Source organism: Ursus maritimus, unplaced genomic scaffold (genome assembly GCF_017311325.1).
Source record: "Ursus maritimus isolate PB19 unplaced genomic scaffold, ASM1731132v1 scaffold_31, whole genome shotgun sequence".
Lineage (NCBI taxonomy): Eukaryota > Metazoa > Chordata > Mammalia > Carnivora > Ursidae > Ursus > Ursus maritimus.
In genome coordinates, this window is record NW_024425675.1 from 20,630,057 (window position 1) to 20,649,702 (window position 19,646).

General features: G+C 47.2%; 1 protein-coding gene across 1 annotated transcript in view; it reads left to right on the forward strand.

Annotated features, from left to right (window-relative positions):
* The window catches only part of FRMD4A (FERM domain containing 4A), a 746,022-nt gene that overhangs the window by 596,661 nt on the left and 129,715 nt on the right, over positions 1-19,646 (forward strand). Inside the window, 2 exon segments of the mRNA XM_040645388.1 lie at positions 580-674; positions 13,121-13,213. Of these exon segments, the coding sequence (XP_040501322.1) occupies positions 580-674; positions 13,121-13,213 (188 nt within the window).

A 19,646-nucleotide genomic window follows, 5' to 3' on the forward strand; every position in this document is an offset into this window, starting at 1 on the left:
GGGTGCTTTTATTATTTGTATTCAGAATTATGGCGTGGATAGAGTGGTCAAGGGCAGAGTCTCTGGAGCGAGGATTCAAATCCCAGTCCCAACACTTGTTTAATCTCTGGTGCCTGGTTCCACCCTGTATGACAGAGTTAATAACAGGAACACGCATGGGGCTGTGATGAGGAGCAGAGATGCTGGTATTTGTACAGTGCTGCAAACAGGGTGTGACATGTAGCACAGACTATGTGAATATATGTTACATGTATATACATAAAAATATATCCCAGGAGGGCATCTTCCTGTCAGTGCAGCATAAAATGTTCTCCCGTGTGGGGAGGAAGAGCCAGAGGGCTTGACAGCCCTGAGAAAGAGCAGGTACCATTTGTTCTAGAACAAACTACCAGGGAAACAGGTGGAAGGTCTCCGCTGGTTCATGGCCCTGTGCTTAGCTTTTTGCTTGGCGGCGTCCTCGTCGTCTACTCCTGTGCGTTTTGAGCTTTGAGACATCCCATTTTAAAAATTCTATCAAGCCGAGATTAGGAAAAGTCACCTCTACTCACTTGTCCTTTTTCCATCTTACTCTTCTTCCAGCCCAAGCTTTTGGCCAAGGAGCTGCTGGACCTCGTGGCCTCTCACTTCAATCTGAAGGAAAAGGAATACTTTGGAATAGCCTTCACAGATGAGACGTAAGTGCCACCACGGGCCCTCCAAACCTGCAGGGAGAGTGAGACCCTGACATTGTGCTGTCCCAGCTGTCAACAGTGCAGTCAGCTGTGGGCCACTTGGGTCCTGTGCTACGGGGTCAGTGCAAGTTCATCATCTGAATTTCAAAGACCTTGTGATCATGCCTGGAACAGCCAAAGGATATAATTAGGGTGATGCTAATATAAAATTATTAGGTAAACTCGTTCTTATAATCAAGCAGGTTCGTGTTCAGAACTGAAATGTTTATTTTTTTTTTTAAAGTGGATTTTGTGCGGGTTTGTTTCCTATTAAAGTTAAACGAAAACTTCTGGAAATTAAATATTTCTCTCCAGTGTTAGAATAACAATAACAGGAAATGAATTTGATGATAAACTCAAAATGAGAAGTATCTGTGCAGTTTCACTGTCTTGGCTGAAATAGAATATAAAAATCGAAAATTTGTATCATTCATCTGATGAAAGTACATTTGTTTTCAGTGGTTTTCAGTTTGGCTCTATAAAGTGGCATTTTGCGACCCAGGCAAGGAATATCTTTACTAAAATTTCAATTTCCTTCTTAATATACTGTCATCAAAAGAGTACATTGAATACCTGCACAGATTCCTAGATAAGATGCAAAAAGGAAGTGTTTCACAATTTTTTTCCTTTGTGTACACTCACTCCCTCTCTCTCTTTCCAAATGTTTAGAATTACAGAGATGATTTCCTAGAATATTAACAGAGAAGGGTTAGGTTAGTGGCTGGACAAGACAGTATGGGGGAGCATGCCCCCTCCATCAAGGTGGTGCCATCGAGGCAGAACAGGCTCAGATGCAAGGACAGGAGGTGCCCACATGGGGAAGTCAGAGGGGTCATCAGATGTATTTGCACACGGGTACACTTAGCCTCAGGAGCTGCAAGTGGGCAGGGTGGCCATCTGATTTATTGTCTGAATCGGGACGGTATGAGTAAAGGCACGTAAATGAGGACTGTCTTAGATGAGCTGAAACATTTGCCCTCTAAATTAGCAACATTTTAAGTGGTGGCGTGATCAGGTTACAGGCATGGGGAGCAGAGCTCCATCTTCCTCAGAAAAGCCAGGAGGGGCCAGGTTGGCCTCAGGAACTGGGCAGGAAGGAAAGCAGGAGTGTTGCCCTGGTCTAGAATGATCACTGTGTCTGTAAGTAGGACCAGTAAGTACGGCTGGGAGCTGGAGGATCCTGGTGGGAAGGAGCCAGCATAGTAAGAAAACAAATGCTTTAAAACAAATATGCATCGAGAGCAACTATTTTCACAAATGCAGATGTTTTCTACCCCTTTCCCTGAGAATCACTGTTAAAGCCCCTAAATTGCTAGTCATACATTTCACTAATTAGAAGGAAACCAGAAGTTTCAATTAATCATATCCCATTGTTCACGTTGCCCGAGTATGTTTACTCTTGTAAAAGATCCGTGAACCCTGCATGAGCCCCAATTAGACTTCCCTTTTGAATAAACAAGAATCAAAGAATAAGCATGATGTCCCAGGCCGGCAAGGAAGAAATGCGCCTGCTGGATGTTGCGAATCAGGCCGGAAGGAATCGGTTGTAAGGTAGAAAGTCACCCTCGGGGGCGCCTGGACGGCTCAGTCGGTGAGGCATCCAACTCTTGATCTCAGCTCAGGTCTTGATCTCAGGGTCGTGAGTTCAAGCCCCACGTTGGGCTCCATGCTGGTGTGGAGCCTACTTAAAAACAAAAAACAAAACAAAAAACCCCCAGCCTTGTCTGTTGTGGGTCTTCGTGCTCCCGGTTCTCAGGGTTGGCCAGGAAAGTGTGAGTGTGCCCCTGAGCATGTGAGTGTGAGGCCAGGCTGCCGGAAAGTGTCCTACTCCCTTGAGTGATGGACTTGGAGGCGTGGAGGGCTCTGTGGGGGAAAGTCATGGGGAGGATATGAGCCATCCTCTGACAGGGTCCAGGGAGAATGTGGCCACCACCGTCCCCTTCACCCCAGTCTGAGTGGGAGGATCCGTCCAGCAAGTATCAGAGCGGCAGGCAGCTGGTGGGAGCTCAGTGGGCAAGGGCTGCAGCTGCCAGGTGGGCCTGACTCACGGGGACCTGGCTAGTGTCAGGGGCCCTGCAGAAATCAAGAACCAGGGTCCCCAAGGGACTAGGCCAAGGAGACAGAAACAAAGGAGTGGCCATGACTCAGGGCCCAGTCAGTTGTGGCCTGGCAACACCTGGGGCCAGCAGATGTTGGCTGATGGCCTTGTTGGTCATCTGAACTTTCCTCCTTTTCCTGGTAAGAGAGAGAAGGGCAGCTGCCTTCATGAAGTTGTACCTATGGCTGAGCCCCCACCTAGGTTGGTGGTCATAATGTCAGTGAGCACTTAGCCTTGTGATAGGTGCCTCCGGCCCCCACTCTGGGCGCTGCTGGACTCACATAAGATCTTTTATTTTTTTTTAATTTTTAAAAAAGATTTTGTGTATTTATTAGAGAGAGAGAGCAAGCATGAGCCCCGGGAGGGGCAGAGGCAGAGGGAGAAGCAGACTCCCTGCTGAGCAGGGAGCCCGATGGAGGGCTCGATCCCGGGACTCTGGGATCATGACCTGAGCCGAAGGCAGATGCTTCACCGACTGAGCCACCCAGGTGTCCCCAACATAGAATCTTTTAATAACCATGTGTCCACATTGTGCGTGCGTACTATGATGTGGAGGGTATTTATGCAGTGATTTATGCAGGTGCAACACCGTGCCTCCTATAATAAAATGAAGTCCAAGTTCCATCTTTTATTACAGCCTACGGTATACCTTGTGGATTTGCCTATTTCCTAATGCAGATCAAACAAGACTAACATTTGGAAAGGAACCGTGAGCTGTAAAATACCGACCAAGTGTAGGATCCCACCAGCAGTATTACATGCCTTAGAGTAGACTAGATGACGTTAAGGTCATCGATTGCCAGCAAGGCCTTTCATATTAACTGCCATTGATGACATCTTCTAGGATCTGGATGGGGCTGGAGACGAGGTCTATAAAAGCAGAAGGAAGACAGGAAATTGGAAGCTTCTCTAAGCTTCCCTTACACCATCGGGTTATATTCTTTAATAAAGTGCCTAAATCCACAGGGCATGACTTTGGGCCCCAGGATATTTAATATTGTTTGCTAATCCGCAGTTTTGAGGCATTAGTACTAGCTTCACCTTTTCCTGTTTTAATTTCACTTTTTAACTTTTTATTTAGAAATAATTAAATTCGCAAGAGTTGGCAAAAAGATCACAGAATTCCCATAGACCGTCCACCCAGCTTCCCCAATTGTTAGAGTTTACGAAGTGTGTGACATTTTTCAAAATTGAGAGATTAGCAGGGGAACTAGTAAACTCTGATATTATTGGTACTAAACTATAGACTTTGTTTAAGTTTTACCAGTTTTTCCACAAATGCCTTTTTTTTCTGTTCCAAGATCCAATTGCATTTAGCCCGCTCTTACTTTTAATAACTAATACAAAGAGACATCAGTGGTCATCGGTAAATGGTCTGAATGCTGGTGGTCGCTGCAAACAATGACATTTTGGCAGCCTTTAAAACATTCTGAAGCAAAGTAGGAGCCGGGTATAAATTTGATCTTAAAATAATTATGTTTTGTTAGAGTCGCGGTTCTCAGCCTTGACCGCACACTGGCGTCACCAAGACGTTTTATAAAATAATACCAGTGCCTGGGACCTACCCCATCCCCCCGAATTCTGATTTATTTGGTCTGGCTGTGATCTGAACATCAAGATTCTTCAAAGCTCCCGGATGGATTATAACGTGATGCTTAGTTTGAAAACCCCTATTCTAGAGGGAGAGGGGAAAGTTGGAGTGAATTTCTTCTGCCTCCTCCCTAAGATCCAAGAAGAAAAGCTGAGTTCACTCACACTTTGAATATTTGGGGCTAGACATGACCAATTATGTCATGAGACACGCCAGGGACCTGTGCAGTTACAAATTCTCTCCATTCCGGGGGAAGTCAGGAAACCTAATGTTTGAGAACCAGCTCAGATTTGGTGTTTCCATGAGCACATACAGTATAGCTGACATTTTTGCTTATTGATCATTGGCTCCCATCATTTAAGGAAAGTTATTTGTACATTTTATTTTTGAAATATTTCCGTGGAATATTTGGTTTTAACACCCAAGTTTTGTTTTGTTTTGTTTTCAGAGCCCGTGGTTCTGGTTCAATAATTTAAATCAGTAAAGTCCTGTTTGTAGTCATCTGATCTATTCTCCATCATCATTTTGTTTCCTCTGTTTGGGTTTCTTTTTTCTTTTTTTTTTTTTTAAGATTTTATTTGACACAGAGAGAGAGAGCACAGGCAAGGGGAGCGGCAGTCGGGGGGCGGAAGCAAGCTCTCCACTGAGCAGGGACTCCAGTGCAGGGGCTTGATTCCAGGACCCTGGGATCATGACCTGAGCTGAAGGCAGACGCTGAACCGACTGAGCCACCCAGGCGTCCCTGTTTGGGTTTCTTTTTAAAGGAAACGCTTTATTGAGGTATAATTGATACACTAAGAACCATGCATATTTCATGTGTGCAATTCCGTGCATTTGGAAATACGCAAACACCCTTCACAGTCAAGTGTGTAATTTTTTAGTTAAGTTTTAAGTTTTTAACTGTTGACAGAGGATCCCTTCATCAAATGCTCTAAGTAACTTTTATCCTAAGGGCGCCTGGCTGGCTCAGTAGGTAGAGCCTGTGACTCTTGATCTCAGGTTCAAGAATTAAGTAGGGCCTACTTTAAAAAGTAGTAATAGGGAACCTGGGTGGCACAGTCAGTTAAGGATCCAACTCTTGGTTTCAGCTCAGGTTGTGATATCAGAGTCCTGAGGTCAAGCCCCATGTCAGGCTCTGCACTCAGCGTGGAATCCGCTTAAGACATTCTCTCCCTCTCCCTCTGTGCCTTCTCCCTGCACGCTCTCTCTCTCAAATAAATAAATAAATCTTTGAAATAATAATAATAATAAATTGGGGCACGTGGGTGGTGCTGTTGGTTGAACATCCAACACCCAACACTTGGTTTTGGCTCCAGCCGTGATCTCATGGTCGTGGGATCGAGCTCCACATTGGGCTCTGCTCTCAGCAGGAAGTTTGCTTGAGATTCTCTCTCTCTCTCCCTCTGCCCATTCCACTTATGCTCTCTCTCTCAAATAATCTTTAAAAATAATAGTAATAATAGGGGCACCTGGGTGGCTCAGTCATTAAGCATCTGCCTTCGGCTCAGGGCGTGATCCCGGGGTCCTGGGATCGAGCCCCACATCAGGCTCCTATGCTGGGAGCCTGCTTTTTCCTCTTCCACTCCCCCTGCTTGTGTTCCCTCTCTCACTGGCTGTCTTTCTCTCTGTCAAATAAATAAATAAAATCTTTAAAAAAATAGTAATAATAAATTTTAAAAATAACTTTCAGTCTATTTAACAGAAATAGTCAAACACACCCCGAGTTGAAGTAATGATTTTCGTAGTATATTTAGATTTTAATTTGAATCTCCTATTAAAAATGTGAAGAATTGTGTGTCAGATGCTGTAAATGAGTATTCATGTAATGAAAACCTTGAGGAAGTATTCAGAAAGCTGAGGGAGAAAGAAACTTGTTTAGCCATCATTGCATATTTTAAAAGCCAGGTACAGCTAGAATGTATTTTCACATACCAATTAAGAAAATGACTAGTTCTTAACCTCTTATTTAATCACAGAACCCTTTGAAATTTGTTAACAAGTTACATTCCATCGCCTCCACCAAAATTTACACACATAATAATTTATGCTCAAATTTTAGAGGGTTCATAGACACCGTGAAGCCAGAATCCCAGCAGAAGAACCAATTAAGGATTTTTTTTTTTAACAACATGCTCTGTTTCCATTGATCGCATCATTGATGGGTACTATTCGCAGTCTGATTTATCCAAATAACATAGGTCCTGAATGCCTTGTCGTACTGGAAATGCATCAGTAGTCCAGTGCCGGGACAGCGGGGAGAATCCTCTGCTCTACAATGTCCTTGAGTCTGTGCTCCCCTCGAGGAGAAGCGTGGCGAGCATTGGTGGAGGCATCTGAGAAGGGTTTAGGTGGTGAGCATCCTCAGTCTTAAGCTTATCTATAACTCGAAAATAATGTAGAAAAGCAGTTTTCCCATTGCAGGAAAAAAACCAGGAAGATACGGCGCTGAGAAAGTAATTTGAGAAATAGGTTTGGGATTTCCATTCATGAAATCCCCTGTACCAGGAGACTGGGGAGAAAAATCAATGCCAAGACCGCTGTGCCTTGGTTGTAACTGCTGCTTGTGGGAACGTATCATTCAGCGCTCAGTGCTACCCCGAGGCAGCCCGTGTAGACATTCAAATGTATGGCAAACCACAGTACCTTCTATTTAGTGACCGGAGGAGGGCCCTAGAGCTCTTCCTGTGTGCAGCTGAGAGAAATAAAAAAGAATGGGGCAATCTGTGGAGGCCTTAGCGATCCATGTCTTTTGACCTTTTCGTTCCCAGTGCAAGTGGGACGGTGGAGCTCAGATCCTGGAGTCGGTGAGCAGTGAATTCTCCCCAAGTATGGAGACCATTTAGGGCAGGAGCCGTGTCTCTACGTGGATGGCTGTCATCACACCGACAGTACTGATTGATGGAGCACATTTGAAGCTGATGTATTTGTTCTTTAGCCAAAGCTTATTTAGCACCCACTGTTAGCCCTGGAAATAGAGAAATGACTAGCTTCGACCACCTCTAAGGCTTATATTTTTCGTTGAGGAGGTAAATAATCAGATATAGTGTAGGAGGTGCTACAAAAGAAAATTCAGAACAGCCTGAAGAGAACATAGTGGAGTAAACAATTCCTCTATAAATAAAAAAGCCATAAAGTTAGCGGGACCGAACAGCCGTCTGTTTTCCTCGATGCTCAGCTTTGTCTGTCTGTCTGTCTCCCTCTCTGTCTCTCTCTTTCACACACACACACACACACACACACACTCACTCACATACTTGAAGGCCACTATTTCAGAGTTTCTAGCTAAATCACTATCCCTGAGCTGTCCTTGATGAGCCCATGTATTTCCAGCTAAGGACATGAACTAGCTGAGCATTCTTCCATTTGAAGAGCCCTCGGCCCACCCTCCTGTCCCCCATCCAGTGACACCCTGAGAATTTCATGCTCTTGCTTTGGCTTTCTTTGGAGACTCATTCCATAGGAAATAACCTGTCTACAATGAAAACCTCTAAATGGCACAGTGTACTGTTACCCCTTGGGGGTCCAAGAGGCGATCGGCTCCCACAAGACTTATCACGTACCCCCACCCTCCGGTGGCTCCCTACAAACAAAGCTCTCCTTAGGGCCATCTCTATTGAAGGTGCCAACACTTGAACCAAAAATCTATTTGTATTATATGTAGAAGCTAAAAGCGACCTGCTAAACAAATGCATCCAATTTCTGTTGCCTGGAAGCAATTGCATATTTATTACTGGCCCAACAGTTTGACCTATGGCCACCATAAACCAAATGAGTGTTATCTTGCTCAGCTTTAAAGATAGTTATCAGTCAAGCAGTAACACAAATACTGTGAGTGTCGGGCTGGGGCATTTTTTAAATTTTTTGCTTTGTTATTGGTAAACGCGCCGAGGTGAATTCTCAAATGAAAAATCAATGAGAATAATGAAAATCGAGCTATCAGGCATCTCTTAGTTAAACTGAATAGAGAAAATGCTCCTTTGACCTATTTGTTCCCCATCCCACCCAAGCTTAAAGAAAAAAAAAAGTATTTGAGGAAGGGACTTGGTGCCGGGACTGTGGGGTGTGACACAGGCAAGGAAGTGCCCTGTGCAATGAGGAGTCTGTGACACTGTTGGCTATAGCAGATGTGACTTGGAGCCACATACCAGGAGCAGGACGATATATTAACAAGCCCAAGGTACTGGAGTGAGTTTCCAGTTGACATTTCAATCCATCTCTTAGCTTTTGCCCAAATAGCAGGCAGTTCTCATCAGAGATCTTGGATAAGTCACTTGCCCCTTTGGTCTTCGCCTGTGTGAGCAGCATGCAGTGAAGAGATTTTTGCAGGCGTGCAAAAAGGAGGGGGCCGCTTCCTCCCGCCCGAGGGTCTCAGGACTGCAGGGTCCGCCTGTCCGTGTGTGTGCGTCATGCCATCCTGCACATCCATCCTTCAGTTGGGGGTTGAGAGTTCAAGCAGAGGAAGTGGAGAAAGGAAATTCATTTTTCCTCGGAGGCTAGCTATTCAATCTGGGGTGATTCTGGCCTCCTTGTTCTCTCTGCTTCCTGGTCACGTTCTCACTGTATACCTATTTCAGTGCTTGGTAAATGCTAAACCAATATACGGCTGCGAACAAAGGAATTTCTAGTTAAATAAATTTGTTATGAAACTGTCATTCTCTAAAATTTTTAAAAAAATTTTTTTAAAGATTTAGTTATCTATTTGGGGGGGCAGAGGGAGAGGGAGAGAGAAACTCAAGCAGACTCCACACTGAGCACAGAGCCTGACACGGGCTCACACCCAGGACCCTGAGATCACGACCTGAGCTGAAACCAAGAGTCCGACACTTAAATGACTACACCACCCAGGTGCCCATCTGTAAAAAAATTTTAATGTGGGGAATGAAATTCTCTAGAGAGGGAATGCATTCCTCTTGTTGTCTTCGGTTCACGTGGACGAAGAAGCGCAGTGAGCACCCCCAACAGAGTGGCATCCAAGGGACACCTCTGTCTGTGTTCAAACCCCCAGCGGTCCGTGTGGTCAGTAATGTCGGGCCATTGGACTGGGCTGCGGATTTCTCTTGTGACGATCATGAAGAGGTTCTTCCTGCCAGAACCTTTATCACAAATTATTGTCATGCAAGGGATTGAAATTTAAATGTGCATGGTCATTGGATGGATTGCTGTTCGGAGTTTTCTCAGATTCTCTGTTTACTTGGCATCCGTTAATTCCAAAGCCTGATGAACAGCCAAAGCTGTTTGCGTCTCCCCTGTGACCCAGAACCCATCCTCTGAGCCACCTTCTGTATAGGACTACCCCTGCCCTTCATCGGTTCAAGGCCAGTACCAGACAGCTGGGGGCAGCCCTTATACCTCGCAGCCTGCCAGAATCATTAAAACTAGCCAGCCCTAAGCTGTTTCCCCTGCCCTGTCTTGCCTGGAAACCCCAGTAAAGGCTCTGACCTATGCCTTCTCATTCCTTGTCCGCCTCGTAACCAACATGGGCGCTTCCCCCCATAGCCCTGCGTGGTGTGGTGCGCCTCTCATCGCCGGGAGAACTCTGAATAACATCGAACTCTTCTCTCAATAGCATTCACCTCTCTGTTGTCACTCACTTTCGTAAATTGAGATGCAGGCATAAATCTATTGCTTTTGGCGGCAGTCATCCAATCAATGAGCAAGTCCTTTTGAGCACCTAATAGTTGTCAGGCGCTGTGCGAGGTTCGGGGATGACATTTTTTTTTTAAGTGTCGAAAACTTACGACTTAGCTGGAGAGACGGGTTGTATTCTTTAAATACCTAATTGTACAAAATACGCTAAATACTCTGCTGAGGACACAAACAGAAGTCTGGAGAAGTTTGAAAGAAACCCCAGACTGAAACAATGAAGGGTGACTTCTTTGGAAAACTGGAACTCAGCCTCGAACAATGGCTAGCATTCGGATGATGAAGAAGAGAGACTATACCAATTAGGAGAAACAGCAAGATCAGAGGCACAGCATAGAGCATGCATGGGGCATGTTTGCAAAAGGCTGAGCCTAGAGAAGGCTCTGGGAGATTGGGGACATTTTCAGAGGCAGGAAGAGAGTGGCTGTAACTTATTAGCCAGAATTAGGCCTAGCATTTGTGTTAATACCTTCCACTTGATCAGACACACAATTTCACCTTATGAAGTAGGTCTCTGTTTTTCAGATGTAAAGGGTCTACTGGGGAGACAGAAAGGGTATGCTGAGGAGGTTCCATGGATGGTGAGAAGTACGGGAGCAGGTGTGCCTGGGGTGGACGCTGTGAGGGTCCAGAGAGGAGCCCAGCCCAGGCTGGTGTGTGGAGTGGGAAGGTGGGTCAAGGAGTGCTTTCTGGAAGAGACACAGGAGAGCTGGGTCTTGAAGGATGGGTCAGGCTTCGCTCAGTGATGAAGGAGGGGAAGGGCCTTCTAGGCAGAGAGAACAACATGAGCTCAGGCACAGAAGACCTAAACAATATGACCCTGTGGGGCATTCTCAGCATTTCTGGTATGACCAGAGACCAAGTTGGCACTGAGGCCTTCTGCTTCCAGATCCCATGTTCTAGTTGGACGGGAATTTATCCCACCTTTTTGGAAGAAAGCGATCCAGTCGTTTTATTTAGAAAACCTTTTTTCCCCCATTATTTTTTATGCTTACTATATTCCTAGAAGGATAACCAAACATGAAAGGTAAAGTTAATAGAAAAAAAAAAATGTTTTTCTAGATGGAGATTCTTAGAAGGAGGAAAAAGAGCCAGATGCCTCAGGTGGACACTCTTCAGAAGCAGATCCAAATGCCATCTCTAGAGCCACAGCTGTGGGCGTCATTGAAAGAGGGAGCTTGTGCAAAAGATGCAGCTTGAATGAGTCTTAAAGTGGAGATAGAAACCTCTAGCATGTTTCCTGTCTTGCATTTGTTGGAGGCAAGCATGTACTTGGAGGAGCAAACATTCTAATGCAGTGAGTCAGACAGCTTTTGTCTCCCATTATCCACAGAGCAAATGCCAGCCTTTCACACGTGCGTATACATTATGAATGTGTTACACGGCATCAGGCACCTGAGGAGGCTTCGTGTATCAGTTGTGTCTGTTCAACATGAGCTTCCTGAGTAAAGGTGAATATAGGGCTCAGCCCTCCAGGCTGCTGGACTGAAATTAGGTCAGGAGAGGAGAGGAAAAGGTAGACTCCTCTGCTCATACCTGTCCCATGGCTCTGCCACACTCTGCAAAGACCATTCTCCTCAGGGTGGCCTCCCAGGCCCTAGCAGCTGGTCCCTGCCCTCTCAATCCCCATCCCTTTCTACTCACATGACACCAACATGCCAGATTTCTCCCTACCTCAGGGCCTTTGCACATGCTGGCTGCACTGCTTGGAACATAGTCCCCCTTCTCTTTGCTAAGTCTTACTGTTCTTCAAATCTTAAACGCAGTACTTCTCAGGCCCCAAACTCAATCAGGTCCTTACATGTTCTCATTATTCATGGTCCTTGTACCATAGATGTTAGGTCCTAATACCATTCTGATTAGTAATTCTGCCATTAATGTGAGAATAGTGGTTGAGTGTCTGTCTCCCTACAAGACTATAATCTCAAGGGGAATCGGGATCGTGTCTATTTTGTACACTGCTGCATCTCCAGACCCTTTCTCAGAGGTGATTAATTAATATTTACAAAAGGAAAGAAGGAAAGGAAGAAATGGGCAAGCCACTCCCATTTGTGTATCATCAAAGGTCTCTGTGGTTCAGTTTAAAATAGCTTTGACGAGGTATAATTGACATACAATAAACACTCGTTAAAGAGTACAGTTTGATAAGTTTTGACATGTGTCTACACCCATGAAACCATCACTAGCATCAAGATAATGAACATATCCATCACTCCCAAAAGTTTCCTCTTGCCCCGCTGAAAGCCCTCCCTTGCACCCCCCCGCCCCCGGCAACCACCAGTGTGCCCTCTGTCAGTACAGATCAGTTTGTACCTTCTGGAGTTTTATATAGATGAAATCCTACAGCTTGTGCTCTTTGTCTGGCGTCTTTCACTCAGCATAATTGCTCTGAGATTCATCCGTGTTGGTATATGTGTCAGTAGCTCACCGTCTTTACTGGGGCCTAGTATTCTGTTCTGTAACGGTATCATGCTGATTCCCCCGTTGATGAACATTTGGCTTGTTCCAAGCTTTGAGCTGTTACAAGTAAAGTGTCTCTGCACATCTGCATGTAAAAAAGTCTTGGCGTGGACGTAGCTTTCCTTTCTCTCAGGTAAATACGTCGGCATCAAATGTCTGGGTCATGGGATGTGAGTTCGTTTTTTAAGAAACTGCCTGTGATTCACTTTTCACCCCGTCTGCTTCCAGCAAGATGTTGTGAAGATTGCTAACGTTGCTAAAGTGGGTTTTGAATCCTTCAGGAAAAGAGGCACTCAGGAGGGTGGTGGTAAGGGAATTCAGGACCAGAGAGAGAGTATGATTCCATTTTAATGTTAGCGCAGTCTAGGAAATGGATAGCAGGTGGCGAACCCCAGCCTCTCTGATTGCCATTCCTCTCCTTTGTGTCACACAGTATCTGCCTCTGGTTCAGTATCCCCCCAGGTGATTCCTTGAGGTTCTTCAAATACTGAGAAGTTAGGAGTGCGGAAGAGGTCCACACTGATCTGTGATCCGGCATGTTCTGCCGCACACACGCCTTCGTCACAGAAGCTTCTGCAAACTCCAGAGTCCTAACCCATTTGTCTCTCTTCTTCTCAGGGGACACTTAAACTGGCTTCAACTGGATCGAAGAGTATTGGAACATGACTTCCCCAAAAAGTCAGGACCGGTGGTTTTATACTTTTGTGTCAGGTACGTATGCCTCACGTCCATCCTTTTGCTACTTCTTTTTTTCTTTGTCAAGAAAAGTCTGAGAGAGCAGCATGATTAAGGGAAGGGGAATCAAGTTCATTGGGGTCCATTGCCAGTGACAGAGGTCATAGTAGAGCTGCATTCACAGTAGACGTAAGCATAGGGTGTGAGAGTCCAAGGTGTGTCAGTGTGTGTGCATGGACACACGTGTTTGTGCTCTTGCACTAGGATGCTTGTGTGGAATGAAGATAAGAGGCCCCCTTTTTTGCTTTTTTGGGGGGAGCTTATATCTCAAACTAAACTGAGTCTCTTCTAGTAACACAAACTCTTGGGTTATTATTATTATTATTATCATTATTATTATTATTGGTGGCAGTCATTTGGAGCTACATCACAAATGTCTGTGTCTTCTTTCCTTTTTTTTAAGATTTTATTTTTTTGAGAGAGAGAGAGCGCACATGTGCACAAGTAGGGTGAGGGGCAGAGGGAGAGGGAGAAGCAGACTCCCCGCTGAGCAGGGAGCCCGATGCGGGGCTCGATCCCAGGACCCTGAGATCATGACCTGAGCCAAAGGCAGATGCTGAATCAACTGAGCCACCCAGGACCCCTGTGTCTTCTTTCCTTTTATCACAAGTGGCACTTGGCCTCTTGAAACTTATTTTATCTTATCCCAAACAGGGATAGTTGAAAAGCAGCAGCAAACCATAGATAAGTGCATTCCCCAGTAAGGGAGGATATGGCCTAATAAAATACCAGAAACGATGGGCATTTTCTGTTCACTAATCTATTATAAAAAGTTTTATTTTGTGACTGCAGAGAATGTAATTTGCTTCTCACGGTTAACATTTGCAAACATGAGGTCAGCTGGACTTGCCACTTTCATTTGCAGAAAGTTTTGGCAAGTCAGAGAGCGGGGTCGTGTCTTGGGTTCAGGGGCAAAGCCAGGACCTGAGCATCCAGGTCCAGCGGCTCCCAGAGCACCCCGTCTGTGGAGCCACCAGGCATTTCTGTGCAGAACCTTCATTGTGCACAACTGCAGAGGCCTCAAATGCCTCCGTCTTCCAATGGACACCAAAACTCGTACCCAATACACACTCCCTGTTCTTTTAAAATATGTTAACAAGTTCGAGGGGCACCTGGGTGGCTCAGTCAGTTAAGTGGCTGACTTGGGCTCAGGTCATGAGATTGAGCCCCCGTCGTCCATCAGAGTCTGCTCCCCCATCTCCCTCTGCCCCTCCCCACCCCCGGTCACGCACGTGCTCACACTCTCTCTCTCAAATAAATAAATAAAATCTTTACAAAATATATGTTAACAAGTTCAAGAGCAGGACACGAACAATTCACAGTTCAGTTCTTCCTGAAGAGTGTGGTCAGGTACAGTTAGAGACGTAGCCATCCTGATACCACGGAAGGCATCAGAGCCTATATAAGAGTTAAAGGGTCCATTTCCCAGGCGGGAAGATGTGTCTTCACCTCTGCTGGCGGAGCAAATTTAAACTTGCATGTAATGCCCTTTTTGTTCAAGAGCTGCAGACCTATCAGAGCTAATCTTGGCCATTTCCATTACTGATGGGCGTGATCTTGATGTCACAGTCTCATGGTAGCTCCATTTTCTCAGATAAATGGAAAAGCAACTGCATAAAGGAGAGTTCACAATTTCACCAGGGGGGTGTGGCAGCATCGGGCAAGGCTCAGTCGAATTTAAGCATCTCATTAACCTGTAATCAAAGGTGGATGAGTCCACTTGCCATAATACAGCAGGATCTCCCCTCCTTCCTGCTGCTTTTCACCAACATTAATCAAGAAGAGAAAATACTGGGCTGGTTGTATATTAGCTGCTTCTTGCAAGGGTCTGTTAGGAGCTGAGTTATGGGTGGGTTTCAGGAACTGAGCCTTACAGGAAAGCTTGGGGCACCATGAGATTGTCACTGAGGATATGCAGCTGTTCCAAGTCACTGCTGACTCCGCCCGTGACATCAGGTACACAGAGGAGGGCTGCAGAGGGCGATCCCGTGCTTACAATACGGAGAACCAGGAATGAATGCTTCTGCCGTCCACCACCCGTTTTCCTGGTTGGGTGCAGCAGGCACCTCGGAGAACTCCCAGGGAAAGCCTCCCCCAGGCCACATTTGGGGACAGACCCCTAGCAGAACACTGTCACAAGGCGGAGCTCCATCTGTAGCTCATGGCAAAAGCTGCTCTTTCTGCAGAGCCTCGGGTTTCTGTGTCTAGTCTTGGCCACCTGAGTGCTTCTAACTCAGCAGCTCCGAAGTCAAACTCATCATCTTGACCCCCCAGGCCTTCCGCGGTCCCTCAGACCTCTGACGTCGTCATGCGTTCAGGCCTGTAGACTTTAACCATGAAGCCCTTCCTCTTCCTCGCATGCTCAGGTGCATTCATTCTCTGCGGCTACTTCCACCCTCTGCCCTGTCCTCCCCTCTCCCCATCATCTGTCACTTGAACTATTGGTATCACCTTGGTACCCGTCACAGAGGATCCTGGCTCCCAGACCCGCTCTCCTGAGTCCCCACTTTGCAGCCAGCTGAGCAACACAGAAGCAAAACACCAAGAATCCGTGTTTCCCGAGAGAAAAGGCGGATGCTCTCCTGTAGGTGAATTGTGCATTTTTACCTTGGTGCCTGGGAAGAGTTCCCAGCTTATGCCTCCATACCTTTCCAGGGGTGCCCACAGGCTATTTTCTCCAACGGAATGGCAGGATGAATTATCTTCATAAAAGACTCAGACCTTGGACTATGCCGGGGTCCATAAAGGAGCCCCCGTGCAGCTGGGTCATTTCCCCATATGTGGACACTGACCTCTCTCATTTCTCAACAAGAGCGCGGCGGCAGGAGCAGCCCCTGTGCAGCCAGGAGCACACGTGTGTGCCTGCAAGCAGTTTCTCTAGCCACTCCTAGCCTCTCTCCTTTTGTTTAAACATCTCTAGATTCCATCTCTGTAACATGTGCACTGTTAGCCTTCGTGGAAAAGGAGAATAAAAGCACCCAATAAAAGACCGTGGAAAAGGCTGACTGCCTTAAGCCAAGATTCGGGAATTCATCCAGTGGAAATATTAACCCCATATCACTGGGGATCTAAATTTGGGCTGCCATCCCAGCATGGCTTACTATTTGGCAATTATATATTCTTTTGCTGTAATGCATATTTGAAACATCTGTGAGAGTGAGGGCAGAATTATCACCTCCATTCAACTGATGATGAAAAATAAGACCCCAATATATTAAATAACATGAATTTGAATTCAGGGAATTCTTTATCTTCTGAGCCTGTCCTCTAAGGGCCCAAGACTGGTGTCGTGTTGCCGAGTATACTCAGCATGGCGGGACAGAGGACTGAGAAGCCGTCTTCACTGACCCATGATTTAGTATAAGTGGACCTCCCCCTTCCTCCTCCTCAGTCAGATCACCAGGAGTGATCACAGAGGCTTAATAATTACCTAAAAAGGAAAAAGGTCTGGGGGAAGGGAACTATCCATTATTAAACACTCATCCGTTATCCAGGATGATTGTAAATCTTCACAGCCCTTGAATCAGGTACGATTACTCCTCGTTAAAGAGAGGGAGGTGAGAGGCGCCTGGGTGGCTCAGTCGGTTAAGCATCTGCCTTCCGCTCAGGTCATGATCCCGGGGTGCTCGGATCCAGCCCTGCACTGGGCTTCTTGCTCAGCAGCAAGCCTGCTTCTCCCTCTCCCTCTGCCCCCTGCTTGTGTGCACGCTCTCTCTCTCTCTGACAAATAAATAAAATTTTAAAAAGAGAGAGAGGGAGATGAGGGCCCAACATGCTGATTCTCTCCCCAGGACTGCTAGGAAGTTACCACCTCTGTTCAGTTAGATCGGACTCCAAACTTCAGGCTCTCTCCACTGCACCATGCTGCCTCTCTCTCCACAAGTGAAAAGCGACCCCATGATTGCTTATCAGAGACTCTGGCAGGGCCGCAGGCCACCAAGTCAGGATCAGTGACTTTGGTCCATCTCACGTTCCACACTTGGCTGCGGCTACAGAACCAGGGTCCATCCTCAGAGATGGCGTCAGGCTGGGATGCACCCCCACTGGGCGAGAGGGTGTGAAGAGCAGCCCTCCCAGGCCTGACATTCCAGATCTAGCACTGCTGAACTCCGAATAGCCTTGGCGGAGAGCACCCCGTTAGCGGGGGGACATCCCGCAGTCGCAAAGTTGGTGGCATGTTGGGACCTCCGTAGGGGCGGAGGAAGGGGCCTCGCAGATGGTAAAGCAGGATTTTTCAGAAGCCGAGGTATGCGTTGTTAGCCCCACTTGAGAAACTCTTGCCGTTTGCTGACCAAGGTGAACACCAGTGGGAAGGCATTCTACCCCGCGCTGCGCTCTTTCTTCTCCTGTGAAGACGATTCCATAGTCCCCATCGGAACCCTGAGCTGCCTCACTGTGGGGCCTGGAGAGCCAAGACCCACTCTCATTCCAGCTGTGGAGAGTGAGCGCCCCCCTTGGGGACACTGTGCTGCACGCTCACGGTCAGCAGTACGTTCAGTTACTGATGCACGAATATCCACCAGCACGGACGACGTTGTGGGCACTGGTTTAGGAGCTAAGGGTAGAGCTGTGAGCAAAGCAGACGAAAACCCCTATCCTCGTGCACATCCATTCCCCCGAATTCCAGGGCCCTCTCAGCCCGGCCTGTCCTCATCTCTGCTGATTCAGCCCAAAGCCTGTTATGCGCCGTTACAACCACCCCTTCCCCGGGACCTCCCCTCCCTTTGCGGCTGGTCACGAGCGTGCATGGCCCCTGTGTGCGCACGCAGACACACACACACACACACACAGGGTGGAATCAGTCCAGTCACATGTTACTTTTATTTCTGCCCCTGAGCTGTCGAGTGTAGTCTGGGCCGGGGGAGGGGGGTCACCGAGCTGCAAGTTGGTGCATGATTGCCTATGACCAATCTCACACAGCTCGTCAGTGTTTCTAGGCACTTCTGTCCGTTGTTCCTGCTCAGGGTCCTCTGCGTTGTCCACGGTGGTTTTTGCTCCTGCCACGGACTCCAAACCAGAAGCTCACTCCTTTGCTTCAAGAAGGTGACATTGCTTATGGTTTTGTAGAGAAAAGGAAAGCTGGCCCAGTGAGCTTCAGCTTCCTGCTCCCTTCCTCAGTTGTATCCGCCCATCCTGTGGCCTCCTTACCCACCCGCTGCATGTGTGCACATGCACTCACACACACACACCCCTCAGAGGAAGACTGACCCTTAGCCCAGCATCCGAGGCCAGCCAGGTCCACATGCTCCAGCCCCAGCCCCTTCCTGCACCTCCAAGAACTCCCTGCCTCCAGCCTCCCATCTTTTTCTGTCTTAGGCTGCTCCTTGTCCATGGATTCTTCTCCCCATGACAATGACTCTTCAACCCTGACAAAATACCCTCCCTGACTTGCATCCTTCAGCTACTGCCCCCTTGCTCCCACCGCTGTCCACAGCAACGTTCCGGAAGGATAAGTCTGCCCTCGTCTCCTTTCTCCCATCCCACTGGCTCCTCACCTTGTGGCTGTCCCATCTCAAATGGTCACTGGCGGTCTCTAGGCCCCAATTCCATGGGCGCTTCTCTGCCCTCCCCTGCCTGAATCAGTGACATCTTCATCTCTCTGCCCCCCAAACTTCCTCCTCTTCCTGAGGCACCTCCTTAACTCTGTGATTGGCCCCGCCACACACCCAGCCAGAAACTGGGGAGTCAACATTGACTCCCCTGCCCTCTCTCTCCTGCCTCCTTGCCTGCCTTCATTCACTAATTCCTGTTACTTTTGTGTCTTAAATAGGCCCTATACCCACTGCTGACTGTCCACGAACACCCCCTTGGCTGTCATTAGAGCATTCCTGAACTTCTCCTGGTTGTGGCTCCTTCTGTTCTCCTCTAGGTTACCGCGGAGTATCTTTCCAGAATTCTCATCTGATCCCTTCCTCAAAATGTTCCCGGCTTCCTGTTATTGCGCTGCGGTTATCCTTAGCGTGTCCTGTATGATGCTGCACCGGCCAGCCTCACCCCCTGCTGCTGTGACCCCCCCCCCACACACACACCAACTCTACAAGCAGCCCGGTGACCAGTGTGTGAGCAAGATCACATCCATCTGCAGACCACTGTTTGGGGCCATGAAACAAGCTCCCCAAATCTGAGAACAATGACCCTCTGATAGTATTCACCAGGCGAGCTTAAGAAACAGGCCAAGAAAAATTATAGGACAAATATCCCTACACACCCAAGGAAATCTCTGTATTTCTGTAGGAACATGTTTGTGCTCAGATGGTTCCCTCCACGCCTGGGCTGTTCCTTTAGTTGTGTCTTCTTCAGCCAAGTGTCCCTGCAACTCTGATCATCTCCACTGTTTGCAGGAAAATAAACAGAGATTAGATTTGTCTCCTCAAACAGAGGTTCACCAACAGTAAACTGAAGTAAGCAC